Source organism: Diceros bicornis, chromosome 11 (genome assembly GCF_020826845.1).
Source record: "Diceros bicornis minor isolate mBicDic1 chromosome 11, mDicBic1.mat.cur, whole genome shotgun sequence".
Taxonomy (NCBI): Eukaryota; Metazoa; Chordata; class Mammalia; order Perissodactyla; family Rhinocerotidae; genus Diceros; species Diceros bicornis.
Genome location: NC_080750.1, coordinates 2,056,320 through 2,076,946, shown reverse-complemented (window position 1 = coordinate 2,076,946; position 20,627 = coordinate 2,056,320). Strand labels below are relative to the sequence as shown.

Here is a 20,627-nt window from a genome sequence, read left to right as displayed (position 1 = left end):
CTTCCATCTTCCTCGTTCCTCACAACCATCATCACCAGCAGCCACCATTTATTGAATGTGAATTAACCACGAGCCACTGACTGGGCTAAGAGCATGCTAAGTATTTTCTCATTTTATCCTCACAAAAACCCCATGAGGTAGGGCTCTTACCTACACTTTACCAAAAAGAAGCTATTGCCAGGAAGGTTAGGTAAGTTTCTCAAGAACAGTTCGCGGAGGCAGCAAACTGTACCGGCAGTGGCTGTCCGCAGAGCCCAGCTCCCACCGTGTTCCTGGCGCTCTGGGCCTCTCCATCCCTTCTTTTTAGCATCTTTCAGGCCCTAGTCTTCTCTCTGTTCCCACCCCTCTAGTTAAGATAAAACCTGATCTCTCACCAGGTTTGCTGTAACAGCCTCTAAGCCTGGGCCTCAAACAGCTGTTCTCTAAATTGCCAATCAGGAAAACATTCAGAAATTGGCCCCAGAAACTTGAATACCCACAGGCCCCAGGCATTTGCCCTGAGGAAGTGAGCCCCATAGTAAACGGAGCACCTCCTTTTTCCAAATGGGGAGCTGCCAGGCAACTCCAGCCCACCAATTCCTCGCAGCAATGCAGACCTACCAATTTTTCAACAAAGCCTGATATCCACATTTCCTATGAAACACTGGCAACCATTTCAAAAAACGCTAAAACACTCTGTGAGTGAACCAAATTCACCTGTAAACTAGATCTGACGCATTAGCACCAGCTTACAAGCTCTGAAATATAGATTTGATCACACAATTTCCCTGCTTAAAATCTTTTCAGTGTTCCTCTACAGCTTTGGGATAAAGCTAATCTATTTAAGATGACATCAAAGGCCTTCCACGACTCAGCCTATTCCTACTTCTCCCACAGCAGCTCTCGTCAGATGCCCTTCAAACATATACCCCAATGCCGGATTAAGGTTCTTACATTTCCTGGAACGGGCCCCTCACTCTGGCTTCTGAATTTTTAATGTATTTTTCTGTCTGGCCAGAGCACCCTTCACTTGACTTACAAATCTCTCAGGATTTAGCTGGGCCACCAGTCCATCACTCCTGGGCTGGGATGCTGCTCCCCAAGATATGCTCTCACAGTATCCCACCTGGAAACACACATCTGTATCACAACACACCTCTCATCCAGTATTGCCGTTGTCTGGGGGCCTTCAACACTGATAGTAAACGACACGAACGACCATAGCTTCATCTTACTGGTATGGCATCTGCAGTGGCTGGCCCAGGATCAGGCGATAGCACTGAACACATACCTGTTGAATGACCGAATCAACTCAACACCACTGAGTCCACGAAATCTTCCTGACCTCTCCAGCAGGCAGCGATTCTTCCTCTGAACAACCTCAACTCTTTATCCCCAACCTTTTCCTACTTTAGCATCTTGGAAGGACTAAGAGACAACCATCTTACCAAATTAGCTCCCCGCAAGCAAGAGGCCATGTTTCACTCATCTTTCATCTCTCCCAGCACCGGACTGAGCTCCTGGCCTCTGGTAAGCTCTCAAATGTTTGTCAAATAAATCAGAGTAACTCCAAATGCAATTTTAGTTTGTCAAATGAGTGTGTGTCAAGTAAATGCACAGGAACTCTAAATGTAATCCTACAATTCTAGTTCCTTCCAGTTCCTTTTCCTTGGTTAGGTAAACAAAACTGTCCTCCACTCTGAGGTCTGCAAATGGATATTATTAGAGAAGTGGGAAAGGAATGGGTCAGAAGCACGGACAGCTATCCATGAAAGTTTTTATTTTAGAAATGAATAATCTGAGAAATTGTCTGCTTCCAATCGACAATTTCCAAAAGATGGGCATGGTAAGTAAACTGTATTTACAAACATGCTATACCATGGATACTATGACAGAGCCAAGTAAAACACGGTCCAGAGTTATTTGTATTCTACATATTGACCCCACACTAATAATAGCCAAGGCACTATACATATCATAAGGCACTCTACTTATGGCCAGCAACAATCTTGCAAAGTAGGTTTAAAGATTAGGAAATTGAGGCTCAGAAAAGTTAAATAAAACATCTGGTATCTCGGAGTCGGTAAGTCACAAGAACAGGTCCTGAACACAGATCAGCTGGTGACAAACCCCACATCCCACTCTTCCGTTGACATTGCTTCCCTAACCTCAGCCGTAGCTCTGCTAGTTAATCCTGTGACTGACAGTAATCAGAAGATACATACATTTGGATTTTTTAAGTCTCTCGGAACAAAGAAATTCCTGAACTTTTATTTCTACCACTATCAATTTTGTTCCCAAATGTTTTATTAAAATCTTCCCTTAAAAACATTTTCTATGATCTGATAGTATCTTTCATCTACCAGTTTCAAGTGTGTTGTCTTCTTGGCACCAATTCCATTAAATAGAATTTCACATATTTCACCATAATTTTCCACTGAAGTGTCATAAGGTCATAAGATCTATTAAATGACATTATTCACTTCCAAGGTATTTTAAATAAGGAATCCTTTATGTACCAAAACAATAGCATGAATACTCACAGGTGCTATTATAACATCTTATATATTTTACACAGTAAAAACACTTCTTACCTGAATTTTTCCATGGAGAATTAATGACTATGAGACACAATCCCCTCAGGTTAATGACAGGCTGGTGTTAGCAATTTCATTTGGTAGACTTTTTTTTATTTGCTTCTTTAAATATTAAAAATATAAACTGTCCTTTAGGTTAGAATGGAGGTCAATTTATTAGATTCATAAAATAGGAGAGAGGAATTATAAACTGAAAAGGAAAAGTTTAACGCAATAACTGAAATAAAATTAACTTAGTGTAATTATGAACAGAATAAACACATCTCTAAGGAATGCAGTTTTCCCCAAAAAGAGCAACTCAAAAACACAGCTAACGTTAAGTTTTATTGATAACCCTGTGAAGTTATTATTTAGAAGTTATGCCTTTCAAGACATAGATTAGCCAAAATTATTGCAAGAAATATGTTCCTCTAACCTTTGAGCTGGCACCTTATCCTGGCTATTCTCTGCCTTAAGACGTAGAAAGCTGCAAAACAAATGTCCAAAAAAAGAAATTCCAGATCTTTTCTCTGTAAGGAGCTGGACTGGGGCATTTATCAACTTGTTACATTCCCGGAGACTTACACATTCAACTCTCAGTGCTGTTCTGAAACAACAAAAAAATCTAGGACATGTTTAAAATAGTAATGTTTTAGTCACCATTTTGTCATTAAAAAACATTTTGTAACAAAAGTATTAACCAATAATTGAAGTTGTGCTATTCTTTCATAGTCCAAATTCTAAATTAAAATATTTCAGACCTTTTGTGACACTGTACCTTCCAATCCAATTTTTCATTTTCAGAATATTAATTTTTGGTTCCAAGAGACAGTATCCTTTTATTTAAATGAGTGTTGGATAAAATATCTGAAAAACAATTAAAACTTTTGATCAATTAAGAACCAAGGCGGGTAGTTTTTAAGCTGACATATCTTCACTTACCTGTTTCTTACATGCTGTGTGCTCCCCTCTCTCCAGCTCTGGGAGGAAATATTAAGTTTTTTTTTTTCTTTGCTTCCACAGCACTTTCTTCTTGCACGGCTGCCTTGGTTGTCAATAGCAACAAGAATTACCCTGAAAGCTCAGCCATTTCACTTCAAGATACATAAATAACCCAGTTTAATTAAAGAAAACGGAAGAAACTCGAAACACTGCCGCTAAAACTCAGGTTCGACCTAGAGGTCCTAGTGGTAAGGGAAGGAGGATTTCATTTCTTCTCTCTTGGATTAATGCCTTCCCTCTTTGAAGCATAAAATATCCACTTTAACTTTCAATTTGTGTATTTATTTGTAGAATTTAAAATTAGGTGAATGGAGCTTTCTTTTGGGTAACATTAGAAGAAAAAATTTCTAAGTCCAAATTGATTGAATTAGTGCCATAATTTAACTATTGATCCACAATGATTGCTCTGTATTTTTAAAGGCACACATTACATTTGCTTGCTAGAGATTTTTTTTCATGTTGGTTAGGTTATAACAAATTAGTGTTTTGTTTTACTATTGTTGTTAACTTTAAAAGAACTCACCATACCTTGATGTTGACACATTCTTAAATAGGGTACTGAAATATATCAGGTACAATCTAAGCAAAAAGCTGAAAATAAATCAAAGCATAAATGGCAAATTGTATTCTAGAACACATATTAAGGAAAATTGTTTATGACTATGGTTATGTATGAGAAGGGAAAGATATAAAAGGATACCGTTTCTTTAATACTCTTTAATTGCCAATTTTGAATAATCTAATTTACCAAGAAAAATATATTAAATGGTTTTAAACAAAGGTAAAACAACTCAAGAATAGCAAACGTCGTCATTTTCTAACCAATTGTACGACTACCAAGCAGTTCTGTATAGTTTATTCTCATCTTACAAGATCTTAAAGTTGGGTCACATTTCTCCTACTTATAACTTAGCCTTGAAACACACAGATTTAGTAAATTTTATGGTATCAACATGTATGCCCATTAAATAAGACTCCTGGCATAAAATTTTAGCCAATTTCTCATATTTAAAAATTTACATTTTAAAACTATAATAACTGCATTTTAAATCAAAGAAATGCTAAACCTGGAATAGACTACTTCCAGGAAGTTTCTCGGGTCTATTCTCTATTGACGCATGAGGAAATTTTCATAGGCAACCATCACCACGATTTTTGTGAAAGTCACCAAAAATAAATGCCCTGCATGCATTGCTTGTGGTGTAAACCCCAGTGTGAGAAGACTGAAATAGGACTCATTCGTAGTACATAATACAGGAAATCTGTCCCATTTTCTCCTGATGTTCTGTTTCCCCACAGCCATCGTAAAACGCAGTAGTAAATACATGCAACGCTGCCAGCGAAGCCACTCAGTTACGGTTTCCAACTCCAGAACTCTCCTCTGAGACCCGCCCAAGAGCCACGGCTTCAGTTCATCTGCAGGCTCTCAGCGATGCTGGGCACGGTCAAAAATGATAAGCACTCTGATGATTTTATGAAATTGTGACTAACGTAAACCAGGGAAGCTAAACAATTCTGGAATTACCTTCTCTTGCCTGCTAAACACAGGTTTACAGATATGGAGTTAGTCCTGGGCTTTGGACAGTGTTAAGGAAAAGGACAGATAAGTTCCCTAAGGAGCTGAGCCCACTTTTGTCCAGAGGGATCCCTATCTTCTGGTGAGGGGGGTGATTGACTATAAAGGGTTATAAAATGCCCAAATGTTGGGCCAAGCATGACCTTTGAAAAGGAAATAATAAAATGTTTCAGACTAAGAGGACTGATGCAGTTACCACATGATCTAGGTGGGAGTCACACAGCCCCTTAAGCAAAGAGCGAAGCACGACACATGCACCCCCTTATAGGCGACAATGCCAGGGACATGCATGAAAGGGAGGGTCCTCCTGACTCTCCACTTCCACACCTCAATCCTAATCTTCAGCTAGGAAAAGTCATAACTCTACGATGTTATCCACACCCCAGCCTTAAATTTCATGCTGTATTTCTCATTGTCAAAAAGGTTGATATTAGCCTGACAAACTCTATTTACAGACAACTATCCAACTGTACATTCATAACACCAACATCCAGGACAGCAGGTCCCCTGAACAGCATTCTGAGTGAGAATCTGGATGACTCCGACTCTCACTCCACTACTTTATAAGTATTAAAGCTACAGAATCCATCAGACCTCAATACAAGATTAGAGAACAGAACATTTAGCAAATCTATAAATTATTTCTTCATACTTTTATATTTTCTTCCCCAAATTTAATTGTTTCAAAAAACAATTCTGCCTTAGTTAGGACACGAAACTATACATGGGAATGTCTTCATCCTTCGCCACAGGCACCAAGATACCACAAATCTTTTCATTCATCAATGATTTTAAAACTCAATCTAAGGGACAAAGGACCTTGAAACCACCATTATCTTTGTGAAGCACTGTGACATATTCATGTAATCATAGGAACTTGGGATAATTTATCCAGTAGAAACTATTACCATAGTAAATATATCCAATAGAAAATCAACTCTAAACACTTGTGTACATTAAAAAACTACAACTAAGCATGAGTTGAAATTTGTTTTTCTTTAATGACCAGTGGCTTTGCTATTTGTTGGCATGCAAATATTTGGCAGATAATTACCAAGTACCTACAAAATTTTAACACTGAAATAAAATAGGAAGCACCAAAGGCTTTAGAAAAATATTATGGGTGCCAGGAAGCTTATATTTGGAAAGTCTATGGAGTTAGCTTCCATAAATTTAGCAACACACACCTTTGACCATTTAGGGATCTTTCATAGAAGCTGAGTTTGAGAACTCTGATTTATGAAAATAAGGCCAAAGATTTTTGAAAACTAACATTGTTTTTGGCAAAGTAAGCATAAATCCAAAAATTTCCAATTGTTTCTTCCTTTGGGTATATTAGCATAAATTTAAACTGTGAGGACATATTTCCTAAAATTTCAGAGTAAGTCAATAATATCTACAAAAGGCAACCCTAACTTCGTGATATGATAATGTTATAGTAGGAAAATGTTCATTCTGGAGAATTGATATCATCAATCTACAGAACAGTTAAAGAGATATTGCCCAAGTAAAGCGCTCAGTTAAAATTTAGCTGCCTCTAGATCATCCACATGTCAGTCACCTACCGCAGATCCTTAGTCTCAGCTTGGCTCTCCCCTGTATCTAGGACCTACCAAGGCTGTCTCCAGCCTCTAGTGAATGTACAGCAGAAAATAAGGGCTTCTAATTAAATAAAATTAGGAAAAAACTGTTTCTTCTCCAAAATGAAATACTAAAGCTAAGAAACCAAATTTGATTCTTCATATCTTTTTCTTTCCATTAGAGTGAAGAATAACAAGTTGACTTAGTGTTTCATCAGGCTAAGTTAAAACTAAACTTCTTGAGCGAATCTATGAAAGTACATGGAATGGACACATAGATATTCATCACTATTTTACCACACATAATAACACATAATAATACTTTATCATATCTAGGCTGTAATGTATCCTTTATGCTGGCTTTATTAGGAATTCTATTATGACCATAATTATCTCTTTAATTATGCACGAGTAGTAATTAAGTGATGAAATCAGAAAATTTAAAAAAACGGTTTAGTGCATTAAAATGGAAAATTTCTTTATATTTGATATTACCTAACTCTATACCTTGTAACATACCATTTTTTTAGTAACTAGGTGTACATTTTGCAACTGATTTGCCATGGGGATGCGCTGTGAAGCACGTGAGGTCTAGGCTACTAGCGTTCTTCCAAGGTTCTAGTCAGCGGTTGACAGAACTGTGAAATGTTTTCAAGCCAAATTTTCTTGGCTGTTTTATTATCTTTGAGAACTGATCATTTATTTTTTCCTGTGGAGAAATGGAAGATCTTGGCCCCAGCAATGTAAACTCCTCAGGTCCCCTCCAGGTTGAGAGAGGGTGACAATGCAGACAGGTTGGTGTTGACCAGGAGGAAAGGCTTTCAAAGCCCCTCTCTCCGCTTCCCCCAAGGAAATGGGGCGCTTCCTGAATTGTGCCCTCTCAAGACACACTTTGAGTCGTCTTTTTCTTTTTTTTATGAGAGAGATTTTCCCAGGGCATATTAGCATCAGGGTTTCAGGATCCATTGCCCCTGGGGCTTCAGGAGTGCATTAAATTTGGCCCTTCCTCACACCCCAGTGAAAAGGACTTAAGTTTGGGTCTGGATGGTGCCAGGAAGAGTACATCCCTCAGACGCTGCTTTTGAGCCTATTCAGGCCTAAGTGGCTTACTTAAAGCAGCCCTCATGAGACCCAGGTGAACTAGGATAACAACCAAGGGTCACTGTGGCTCCTTCCCACACCTACAACAGTCAGGAGACTGCTGGGAAAACAAGCACAGGTCAAAGATGCTGTTGTTCCTGGGTTCACCGGCTCTTATCCCATGTAACAGCATAAGTAGGCAAAATGATGCCTAGAAGCAACATTGCATTTTTTTTTTTTTAAGAGGTTTACTACTTTATTCACCTGAAAACTCTGCATACAGTTACCAGCCATCCGGCCTCCACCCATTCCCTGGCCGGGAGAGGTGTCAGAGGGGCAGGCTGGCTCCTGCCCACCTAGAGCACACAGAGGCCTTTAAGGGGAGGCCCTGGGATGACCAGGGACTATCCGAAGCCCCATAGCAGGCTCACCTCTGCAGCTGGCCAGCCACCTGCCACCCTCCAGTTCCTCTCCGACCTCACCTCTCACCCCAAGCCATAAACTGCAGGGAGATAAGTTCATAGCAAAATGGTGATGAGTTTATATACTGATATTCAATGAATACAAAAATAATAACTCATATAAAATTGATATAAAAAATTCTCCTACTGACTTCTTTGCAGAACCTCCTTATACTGGATCCTAGAAGACACCTATCTGCCCTCGATTGACAATGCCTCTGGATACCAACTCCATCAACTGTTGACTAATCTTTAAAATACGTGAACCAAGAAAGAAAAAATACATGGACTGGCTTTTAATTAATAATACAGCAAACTTCAGCACACCGTAGGAGATCCTAACTTGAAACTGTCTTGTCTACCCTTGTCCATCCTAAGCCCTATACGGTTCACCCATCACAGCTAGATATTCTGGGCTAGATCAAGCGGAGCCAAAAGAAGGCTAAGTATGTGTAATTCTTCTTACACTGCATACAGAACAGCTCTCCATGAACCACACTCCTGGAGTAAGAGCCTCATCTTAGGTCGAAGGATCTCGTGTGGAACAGCTGTACAAAACCACCACTGGCTTCACGCTAGAAGTGCTGCTGTCGCCCTTTCCCCTCCACTCTGTGAAGGACCACGTTTCTTTCAGAACTACATGTGGGAAAAGCCATGATTTCCCCAAATAACTGGTTTGCTTCTTCCCTAATAAACAACAGGAATTATATGAGCAATAAGGCTTCCCTTTTTCCTTCGGCCACCAGAAGCTAAGAGCCAAATTATAAAACGTGTGTAGTATTCTGTGGCTTACCTATCTGCATTTTAATAACTCTCCCCCCAACATCCTCCCTTCTGTTCTATCCTTTTTTCTCCTGCTAGCCCTTGTTAATTCCTTTTTCCTTCTTTATCGCATTCATTCCTGGAAGCCACTTCACATCTTTTCCCAAACAAGATAGGACATAAACAAACAGAAATAAAGAAATCAATTCTATTTATCTTGTAAAGTATCTTCTAAGGAATCAAAAAAAAAAGTGACTGAACAGAAGGTGTCTATTCTGTAATATTATCCATGATTTAATCTCCTTTAAGTCACATATTTTACTTAAGAAAATTTATAAAAGCAGAATGAGAGCTCTCCAGTTACTGCACTCATGTAAACCAGGACGCCTCTGTAGTTCTCCACGCCTACGTGCACGTACCAGTGACGATGACTGTGCAAGGATATTCACTGCAGCGCGTTTCATAAAAACAAAATACTGAAAACCACCTAAGTGTGCCTAAATAGAGGATTTTTCAATTAACTATGGTACATCCATAGAAAAGGCATACTGTACATTCATTAAAAAAAGAGTCAGGTTTACATGAACTGATAAGGACTGATCTCCAGAATGTACTTAACTGAACTCTATACCTTTCATATACCATTCTATGAAAAAAGAAGACACAGAATAGTTCATACTGTCATTTTACGAAAAAAGAAAAATTTGGTAATGCTTAGAAATCTCTGCAAAGATAATAGGAAACAGCAGTTGCCTGTTAGGGGCTGGAAGTAGGTGGCAGGAACACAAGGATGTTAGAAGGACTTACCATCATGGTCTTCTCTCTCTCTCAATCTTTTAATTTTTTTACTTATGCATGGATATCTTGTTTTTTAAAAAATAAGATGATTTAAGTATATAATTGGGATAAAGTTTGGAATAACTAATGGGAAAGATATACTCCTACAGTTTTAAAGTCACTTTTTAAAAGTATTTTGGTACAACAATGTTTTAATATTTCCTGAAAATCTTTATGTCCCAAAAAACTTTATTCAGATAGCAAAATTCTACATACTCCTCCGTAACAGGTCATGGGTCTAGTAAAACAGCAAACACTATATACATAGCTATAAAAATTATAGCTGAACTATAAAGATAACAAAAGGTCAATGAAGTAAGCAATTCCTAAAAGAATGTGTGAGTCTTTCCTACAAGTAAAAAGGACCTTACATACATAAAAAGCAGACAGCTGATAGGCAGGAAGCCAGGTAGAGACCCTGGCAGGTAGACAACCCTCATCCCATCCTCCCTATATCAACCAGGTGCCTCTGGTCCAAGAATCAACAGATGAAAAATGGGGCAGAGGGACATTCACTGATTTGTCAGAGGGATTTTTGGGGAAAGAGTAGGAATCAGAGCATCCTAGGATCAAGCAACAGATCAGATTCTGGATGTAGGATTGCCAGAGCCTTAAGTCAGCATTGCAACCCAGTCTTTCCATTACCGACTTACCACCAAGTGAGAAACCGTTGTCCCATTGCTCAAAACTACAAATGCACACGCCATTTGATGACGTGTAAAAAGTTATCTTGCAGAAATACTATAACACACGCAAAACAGTCTTTTTCCAGTGTATGTTCAAGGTTGCTTATTTTAGAACTGTTTGTATTAGCAAAAGATTAGAATCAACATAAATGTCCATCAATAAGAAACTGGTTAATAAATTATGATATAGCCATACAATGGAATACTATGACTTCACAAAAAAGTGAGCAGGCTCTTCATGTACTGATGATAAAGAAAGCCTTCCGAGATGTACCGTTAAGAAAAAGCAGCAAGATAAAGAACAGTGTACACAGTATGATTTCATTTGTATTAAAGGGGTGGGGGAGGAGATATATAGGAATTTGCCTGTAAGTATTTCTGAAAGGTACACGAAAACCTGATAATACTTATTGCTCTGAGGAGGGGTATTTGAGGAAATAAATGCATTTTCTCTTACAAAATAAATAAATATTATTAAAAGACTGATGGGAAAAATTTTAAAACCTGCACAAAATTTCTGGGAAATGGGCAAAAGTGTCTGTTGTGGTGGGGGAAGGAGGAGTGATGAGGATTAGGCCATCAGAACCCTTCTCTCCTTCCCTTTCATCTCTCCTGTGATGAACACCTTCCATTACTCACTGAAGGATGCTGCATGGAATCACTCAGCATCATTGGATTATCACTTTAAAAGCATGCGGTTGACTCAACTGACTCAAAAAGCATATAACATGAATTCTAGAGATAAAAACCACCATACAGAAATGCGAGACATTAGCCTTGCTATAGCAGAGGAGGGGGAAGCACACCTACACTTTTAAAAGCTCATGGGAAGCTTTCCAAGCAGCAACCACAGTGCCGCCGTTTCTGGGGCCAGAGTGGCTCCTTGGTCGCAGTGCTGGCATGCAGGGGCACTTTCCTGCAGCCTGTCCCATGGCAGGTGTTTGAGGGCAGACCTAGGAGCTGAATTTGCAGGGACTACATACAGTGTTTCCCTTCACTTGGCCCGGTATCCCAGCTTGAGAAGTACTGAAATATCTAATCCATAAAGGTTAAGACCTGCCCAGATTAACTTTATGAGAGGATCTTAGGAAATTAGCAGATCTTAACAGTACTACATAAGGATCTATTCTAATGAGGGAAAAGAATGAAGGAACCAGGTCATCTCTGGAAAATTAACTTTCAAGACGACGTACTCAAAAACTGCCTGTTTGAAAAGGTCAAACTTCTTCAACACTGATTTTAGTCTGGAATCTGCATTCCAAGACCACTTGAAGTTGCCCAAAGTACGTGGTGTTCTTAAATAACCTTTTCCCGGAAAGTGGTGGTTGAATAATCTTAATGAAAAACTTCACTTCTTAAGGATTTGGAGATTCAGGTTTAATGCTGAAAGCAGTTATGAGATTGTCCACTGCTTTGCTCTTATTCATTTCCTCCTCAAAAAAAGAAGCAGGGTCTGCATTCTCACCCCAAAAATCAGAGCAGGAAGCTACTAACCATTATGACAGTGAGGGGCCTCAGCTCCATGTCGCTGGCCCCAGGACCTGCTGGATCCTTCCACAGGGCTCCGGGCAGCACAGCCCGCCCTGGGACTCCCAGCTACTCTCGGAGCATAGGACTGTGCGGGTGTCCAAGAAAGCCTTATCTACACAGCGCTAAGCCCTGCTCCGCGGAGGGCAATGTGGTTGTTGACCACAAGGGAAAGGCGTTCACCAGGAATAATCTCTTTGTAGGGGAACACTACGTGTAGCCTTCAAAGCCGATTCCAATATTTCTTATTTACTCTTAAGAACTTCTCAATAATCAAAAACAAGTGTAATCCATACAATTTTGTGACTAGGGACAGGAAACCAATGACCAGCATAGAGAGCAAAAATTAATAAACAGTGTTCCATTTACAAGGCCGAGTTTCTGAACCCAGATACAAGTAAGGAATGAAATATGAAATTTAAATGTTTCATTTACGAAATCAAAATTCTCTGCTTAAACTAATAACCTCTTCATTTGAAAAACGGAAAGAACTAACTCAACAAGGTAACAATGTGCTCATCATTCTTTCTGGTGGTCCACAACCATAAGCCAGTAATCTATACTATCCAACTAAAATTATTTGACAACTCTGAAGTAGCTTCAGAATGAATGACTTTCTCGGTCCCTATGTAACACTAACCTAGACGTCTATTTAACGCTGATAAGAATCCAGCATTTCCCCTTCACATGGCAAGTGTACAGCTGTAGCCCCTCCTAACTTCAGGGAAGTGGGAGGAACGGGTTGAGAGCCAATGAAGCCAAGTCAAACTCAGGGGGAGGAGTCACCTCTTTCTACAACCTCCAGAGAAACATAACAAAACATCTGCGTTTTGCCTGGCCGTAAGGAAAAATGGTACAAAACCATCCTAATTCACACAATTTCCTTCAGAAACCACAAAATGCTCACTGACAAAGAACTCGGAAACTGAAGAGCTCTGTGGAAACCTGGAACTGGTAGTACTCTGAGTTTCTCTTCACACCTCGACAAAGTGCTCTCAACAGAAACGCTACCATCCCAGCCACATCTTCAGCCAAATCTCCAAGCAACAGAAAGACCAGCCCACAGAAACACAGTCCCTAGACCCTGTATATATATTCTCTGCCATACTAAGACGGAGTTTAGAGTGTAATGCACCTTAGACACCCACTAGGAAAATAAGGAAACTGCAGCTGAGAAACGTTCAACAGCTACTCGGGTACAGACGCCACAGCTTGACTCAGGGTCCCAAACGGTCTGCGCTTTCATTAAGAATTGTTTCCAGAGCATGCACAGCTTTTTGAAATAAAATATACAATTCCTGAGAAATCCTTGTGACAGAGCTCTCCACTTGGTAGGAGTAGAGAAGTTGTGAAAATAGTTAAAGTGAAGTGTGCCATTAATATGATGGAAAAGTTAAGGAACAGAATAATTACAGAGGGGCCGACCCGGTGGCACAGCGGTTAAGTTTGAATGCTCCGGTTTAGCGGCCCAGGATTTGCCAGTTTGGATCCTGGGTGTGGACCTACTCACCACTCATCAAGCCATGCTGAGGCAGCATCCCACACAGAAGAACTAGAAGGACCTACAACTAGGATATACAACTATGTACTGGGGCTTTGGGGAGAAAAAAGAAAAAGAAGAAGATTGGCTACAGATGTTAGCTCAGGGCCAATCTTCCTCAAAAAAACAACACAAACAATAAAAAAAGAATAATTACAGAGCAAGAAACAAATATTTTGTGACAGTCTGAGTGATTAAGGGGCCGTGTGCTGTAAATATGTCACCATCAGTGTGTTATGAACATATTAAGAAAATTTTCCTTTACAACAAAGAGCCACATCAATAGTCAATAAAGGTAAAGCCCAAGACAATGAGAGCATCAAATTTTGAATTCCAGTATGCAGAGATCTGTGGATGAGTCAAGAACACAAAACAAAGAATCAAAGGACAAGGGAAGGCAAGGGTCTGACGAACACAAGAGCTGGGAAAGCACAACCTGCCTGGTTCTGGGACAGGTGCTGCTGCCCCAGCCACCGGATGGAGAGCTGAGATGGAACGCTGCCACAGAAGCAGGAGGACCCCTCCTCCGCCTGTTGGGGAGCACCTCCCATCCTTCCTTCCTCGGGCTCAGAGGAAAGGACGGGAGTGCGGCTGAATGTGGCTTTGTGGCCAGACACAGTGGGCCAGGAGTGGAGGCTGAGCCCCTGCAATGCTTGCTGGCCTCTCTGCAAACAAGTCCATGAAAAGGGGGTAGCAAGTGAAAATAAAAGGCAGCATGTTTTCTGTAAATACATATATTTGACTCCTATGAATACTGAGTCAAAACATCTCACATATGCTCAACCAAATGGAATAAACACCAAAGGGTCACTGCATGAGGGCGTGAGATCTGATAAATAACAAGGCTCCAGCCCCCCAACTTACACACACATCTAAGGGGTAAACTAGGAGGTGCCGTCTATAGGTGGGACAGTTTCCTTGTCGTCTGCTGTGCTGACTTGAAGGAAAATTCTAAACTGAATCATTCAGAAAAACGAGAACCAGGGAGAAGGTTCCTCGTGGGAAAGAACCCTGAGATTATCAAAGGGTCCGGAAGGCAAAAACATTTTCCACGTTCAATTTCCCAGAAGCTCTTTAGAATTTTTATAGGTAATCCATTACCAGATGCCACTGTTAAAGAACAGCAAGGCATTTCCCTTGGATGAATATAGTGACAAAGGCTTTAATGTCACAAAAGCTCTCTTGAACACTAATCAGGATTTTCCATTTGTCCCCAGCAAGCCTCTTTTTGGTGCAGTTCTTCCCACTTTGAGCTGACCTCTCGCCCCACATTCCTCCACCCGCTTGTGGCAAAACAAAGACGGGGGCTCCCTCGACTGACGAGGGACCTTTGGACCATCTGAGATCCTGGAAAAATAAAACATGCACAAGGAAACATCCATCTGTGAATTCATTTTTACAACTTTGCCATCTACAAGATTAAAGGTAAAGATCCATCTGGCTCTTTTTAATTTAAAGGCATTTTACTTTATTGCAACACAGAGAACCTTGGAACCACTTTTTATTTTGGCACTATAAATGCAAAAATACATCTGTCATGCCTAAAGAAGGAAGAACCTGATAGCAGGGTACGCCCCGCTCCACAGCACTGTCCCTTGCATTTCTTTAATTTCACCAAACACATATGTAGTATTTACTCTATGCCAGGAATAGTTTTAAGGGCTTTACAAATCATAACTTATTTAGACTTCGTTATGGTCCTCTGAGGTATTGTATTATCTTAGATCCATTTCAGAGATGAGGAATATAAAGCACAGAGACACTGAATGACTCGCTCAAGGTCACACAGCTAAGAGGGGACTAATCTGCACCAGGCCGTCCAGCTTTAGAGTCCATGCTCCCCTCTGCCATGCTGCCTCTCAGACTTTCACCAAATCCAAGTTAAGATAAACTGCGATTTGTGCAGGATCATCTTACATATTTTTATAACATTACCATTTCAATAATTAACTCATGCCATGTTACAGTTTCCTCAGATTCTTGAGGAATAACAAGAAGGAAAAGATAAATACCATCAAATACTATATTTGACCCCTTTGCAATCTTTTGGAAATGAAATGCAGGTACAGAAAACAAAAAAATAGTGTCCTGGATCTGCTGGGAAAGCTACCGTGCAGAAAGTGAAACGCTAGGAAATCGCTTGGATGTTTGAATTTTGAAACACCACAACACTGAAGAGTCTTTACACTCATGCAAATTCAGAATCGCCAAACTGGCGTATACCAGAGAAAATTTAACTACATGGTAAAGGGACACAGCACAGCTCCTAGAGGTTCTTTCTGGGGAATTCCACAGCTGATGAACCTCTAAGAGACAGAGGGAGACAGAGGAGTTTTCTCCTTGGAATTCTTTTAGCACATCTGGCAGAGCGCACATCTACTCCGACGCCTCTGCCTACCACTTGGCACTCTGCTCGCAGGGAAGGCGCTCTGCCATGCGCAGGGCGCTCTGCCAGGGCAGCTGGGTCCCGGCTGGGGCTGGGCACTGTGCACACTCAGAGTACCTCAGCATTTGCTTTGGGAGTGTCCTGCAAAGTAAGGCAGCAAAGAAGGAGGAAACCATCCCCATTCCTGCAAAGAATGACTCCTGTTCTACTTGGAAAAGGCGTGTGTGTTGCGCCAGGAGAAGGGTCCTCTCTTCACCCCGATTATGATAAGTCTGATCGATCGTCAGAGTGCACACCTGTGGCCTCCCACTCTGCAAATACTCTGATGCTGTGTATAACTGGCAGAAGACTATATTCTACCAGGTCCCATTCTTCTTTTTGATCGTCTTCCCTTAACAACAACGTTGAGTAGACTAACCAGTAGGGGCACAGCAGCTTTGCCTAGCTCTTCCGTTTGCTGGCAACTGGAGTTGCCACCATCACCCTTTATAGCAGGATGCAATGGCCCACCTGTGCAAAGAGCCTGGACTGGTGGCTTGCAGGCAGCAGGTAGATGAACATTAGTCCTCCTTACTTTCCAACCCTGACCAGAGACATCAGCGTGACATATGACTACAGAGTCAGCCTGTCACCGTCCCTCTCCCTTCTTCACAAATGTCAGGACAGACATCACCTGGATTCTCAAAGACTAAACCAGCAGAGGGGCTCCTAACTTTTCTGAACTTATATGTCCTTGACTCCTCACACTGCTAACACACCTCTAAGGTAGGCTCCTCCCTTCTTAGCTGCCCTCCCCCAGTCCCGTAAGCCCCTTTCTCACTAGCAATGAAACACTGGGATCTACAGAACCAACTTAATTCCCATCATCTCACCAGACATGCCAACTGAGCACTCTAAAGATGCCCCAGAAATTTACTTAATCAGTTGTGGATTTTTTTTCTAGGGGGAGTGGGATAAAATTTTGAGATCCAGATAAAATGCTGGGAACAAACTTCTGTGGTATGGCCCTGATTTCTACCATTAAAACATCCATTGGTGATCGTGGAAAAGGTAAAAGTCAGTGTTCTTATTACAATGATGTTGATAGAACTTAGAACTTAAAAATGATGTTTTTTCAGAGGTGTTCTTTGATTATCCTGGGTGGTCCATTTAGAACACAGTCAATACACTCACTTCAAATAAAGATTTACAAATAGGCCACTTTACACAACAGGTAAGGTAAGGTTTTTATAAGTGCTTTAAGGTTCAGAGTTTATTAGTGTAAATACAGTCTAGACTCATTATCTTACCCCCATGTTAGAGCCTGGATGAGTGAGCCTGATGAGAAAACAGGAGCTGGAGACATTGGGGACAGAAGCTAAAATGAGCATCCTAGGTGGCTCTCTGTGAATATCCACAGTGGCACCTTCCTGCAGGCAGCTCAGGGGGGAAAGGGGCAGAATAAGGAGTCGGGGGCTGCAAACCCCCAGGCCTTGCTCAGTAATGGGCCCTCTGGTGTGCGAGGGAGCCGTGAGTGCTGGTGGGAGCCCCAGAGAGGATACTCACGCTGACACTGTCCCCAGGACCGGCGGGCCCAGCCCCAGCAGCAGTCGATCCTCCCACCATAACGACATAGGCCAACCGAGGACACTATCTGCCTGGGCCACCTACCAAACAAAATGATGCAAAAGAAAGAAAGACACTTTTGAAATTAAAAGTAATTTCCTCTTTGTTACTATTTTAGAAACAAAATTTAAATCAGACCCAACAATTTTCTATGAACTCCTTCATGCCTGCAGAAATTTAAGGATAAAACACCTTTGGGGAAATAGTTTTGCTGTGATATAATTTCAAATTTCAGACAGTTAAACACACACCCCACACAGGAGTAGGGAAGAAAGGAGGGAGGCGGGATCCTTTCTTAAATGGAAATAGCACCAGCTAAAGCCAAGAATTCTCAAGGCTGCCACTCACAGGGTGGTTTCTGGAGCCTGAAATAAAACAGTCCTCAAAGACCCACACCTGTTACTGAGGGGAAAGGCCGTTTTGGCGGATTCGTAGCGAATTGAAAAGTATTAAATAAAAAAGATGTCAAAGCAGAAAGAAAAAAATTCTGCCTTATATAAAGGGTAGATGTGGGAAGGGGCAGGAAGAGAGACGTTCCTCAAAATCAAACGAAACAGAACTCTTGGAGATAAGACTCTGCGGGGGGAAAAAGTTCCCAGAAAAAAAAATGTACTAGAAAAAGAAGTCGAAATGAAAACAAGGAGAGTTTAAAGCGCAGCTAGCATGTTGTGTCCTCGTGGTTTGAAACCTTCCCGCATCAACAATTCAGGTTATCGTCCTCTCTAATGTAAATAAGCACTGGAGAGAGGATTCAATTTCAGGATACCGATTTATCCACCAGATTCCTCTCTGACACCTTACCTGGTAAATCGTTTCCTTGTTTTCCCCCAGAGGATCAATATTTTAATTGGCTGTTTTAGACATCTTTTTAAAACTACTTTAAAATCTTATGCATAATCATGTGAGGTATTTCTTGTTGCAAATGTGTGTGCAAGAAATGCACGACATACCGAATGTGGCCCCAAACTTGCTTTAATAAAATAAAATAGCCTCTGGCCGCAGCCACGTTTTCTTCAACTCTCCTAATCTTTTCAACTCCCTTTCTCTCCCCTCTTTGCCCGCAAGTCTAAAGTACAAAATAATCCCCAACTTTCTATTTCCTCCACCAGCTGGTAACTTCTCCTTGGCGCCCCGCTGGTTCCCTCGGTTCCCCTCCAGGCACAAGAAAGCCGATCAATCGTGGGGCCGATTCGTCCCAAGACCGCAGGTCAACCAGGTGCGCGCTCCTCAGGGCTGCGCGCGGAGACGCTCGGCGGGCGGGGCGCCGGGGGCGGGGGTGGGGGTGGGGTGAGGAGTGGGGTGCGGGGGCCGTGGGTGAGGATTTGGTTGGAGTGGGGCTGGGGGCGCTGAGAGGGGGCTGGAAGGCGGTGTGACCCGGGCTGAAATCTCTCCTGGCTGCTCCCCCCGGGTTTCAGCGCGAGCGGCCGGGATCGGCGCCCGAGGCCAGTCTGGTCTGTGACTGTGCGGAGGTGGGGTGACCCAGCGCGCCCTCCCGACCGACACGCGCGCGCGCGCACACACACACACACACACACACTCGCCCGGCGGATCCGGCGGCGGAGGGCCGGCTGAGTGACAGCGAAGACGGAGCCGGGCGCTGGAACCTGTCGGAGCACGCAGCGGGCGGCTCGCCCCAGGTCCCGGGCGCTGTGCGTGCACGTGCACGCTCACTCACACACTCACGCCTAGCGTTCCCTCCTCTCGGTGCTTATTTTGAGTCCCCCTCCCTGGAGAACACCAGGTGGGGAGGCGGACAGGTCCCTGGAAGCCGGGTCGCTTCCCTCCTCCGTGCGAGCGGCCCGCAGCTCCGAGCCGGGTCCAGCCCGCCCCGGGAAGTGTCCCACGAAGAGCTGTCCAAACCCCGGGCGAGAGCTCCCCAGCCCGGGGTCCCGTGCGTCACCCCGCGTCGGCGGCCCAGACGCCGGGCTCCCCCCCACCGTGCCCGGCCCGGCTCCCCCGCCGGGGCCGGACGGAGAGACGCCCCGGGCCGCGCCGCCGGGCAGGCCCAGGAGGGAGCGCGGGCGCGCGGAGGGCGGCAGGGCGCCGGGCCCACTCACCGCGCGTCGAAGTCGGCGGCCGCCGGCAGGTAGAGCGCGGCCGCGAGCAGCAGCGCCACGAGCAGGTCCATGCGGGCGCGTCCGGCGGCGCCTCCGCGCGGGGCAGGGCGGTGCGGGGCGCTCGCCCGCTCGGCTCCGGGACTGGGGCGCCGGACCCCGCGGCCACGGCGGGCGGGCGGAGCGCAGGGCAGCCGGAGCGGGTCTGCGGCGCGGCGCCCGGAGCCCCTCCGGTCCCTCCCGGCGAGGGGAGGCGCTGCAGGGGGAGCCGCGCCGCCGCGGGGAGGGGAGGGGAGGGGCGCGGAGGGGAGTGGCGGGGAGAGGCGGGGCGGGGCGCGGGGTGCTTAACTCCCCGCCCTCCAGCCCGGGCGCGGGGTGAGGCGCGGGCCCGGGGTGGGGCGCTGCGGGAAGGCGGCCAAGCGGGGCGAGCGCCGGGCAGGAGAGCGGCGAGGCCCCCGGCGGAGGGCAGCGGGCGCTCGCAGGAAGGGGAGCCGGGAGGAGAGGGGCCGGGGCGGGGGCGCGCGCTCCGCGGGGTCCGCCGGGACAGGTGGGGGCCGCCCGGGCAGGTGGCGCCCGGGGCGGGCGCGCCTTCCCCGGCGCAAGGCTCACGGGCCGGAGCCGCGCAGCGTCTGCATCGGTGAAACCACAGCGCGACGTGGACGGTTTAGCGAAGGCGAACCCCGGAGTCGGCTTCTCCGCAGAGTTGGCAGGGGCGGACGTTGTGTTTTGTACCCAACCAAAAGAAATGTTGGGCTCTCGGGTCGAGGTCTGCAGGAGCGTGCAGGCTGCCTCCGTCTCTGCCGCCCGGCCGGGCGCGTGCCCGCGGGGAGGGGGCTGGTCCCGCCGACAGCCCTGCGGTCCGGATCCTGCGGGGAGCCTTCAGAAGCCGCTTGAGGCGATCATCGCTCTGTGGTTGCAGAGTGAAAAGTACTGTACGCAAGGACTGTGTTCAAGTGGAAACACGCAGTGATTATCC

General features: G+C 44.1%; 1 protein-coding gene across 2 annotated transcripts in view; it reads right to left on the bottom strand.

Moving 5' to 3' along the window:
- The window catches only part of NPNT (nephronectin), a 74,670-nt gene extending 54,780 nt beyond the window's left edge, over nucleotides 1-19,890 (bottom strand). The window contains exons 1-3 of one of the 2 annotated variants that reach the window (XM_058549860.1): nucleotides 19,655-19,890; nucleotides 17,538-17,638; nucleotides 2,992-3,042 (exon numbers count right to left, since the gene is read on the bottom strand). In XM_058549860.1, the coding sequence (XP_058405843.1) occupies nucleotides 2,992-3,042; nucleotides 17,538-17,638; nucleotides 19,655-19,725 (223 nt within the window). In that variant the 5' untranslated portion in view covers nucleotides 19,726-19,890. The remainder of the gene's footprint in view (nucleotides 1-2,991; nucleotides 3,043-17,537; nucleotides 17,639-19,654) is intronic. The other variant, XM_058549861.1, reaches the window with a different exon arrangement.
- Nucleotides 19,891-20,627: the final 737 nt, after the last annotated feature.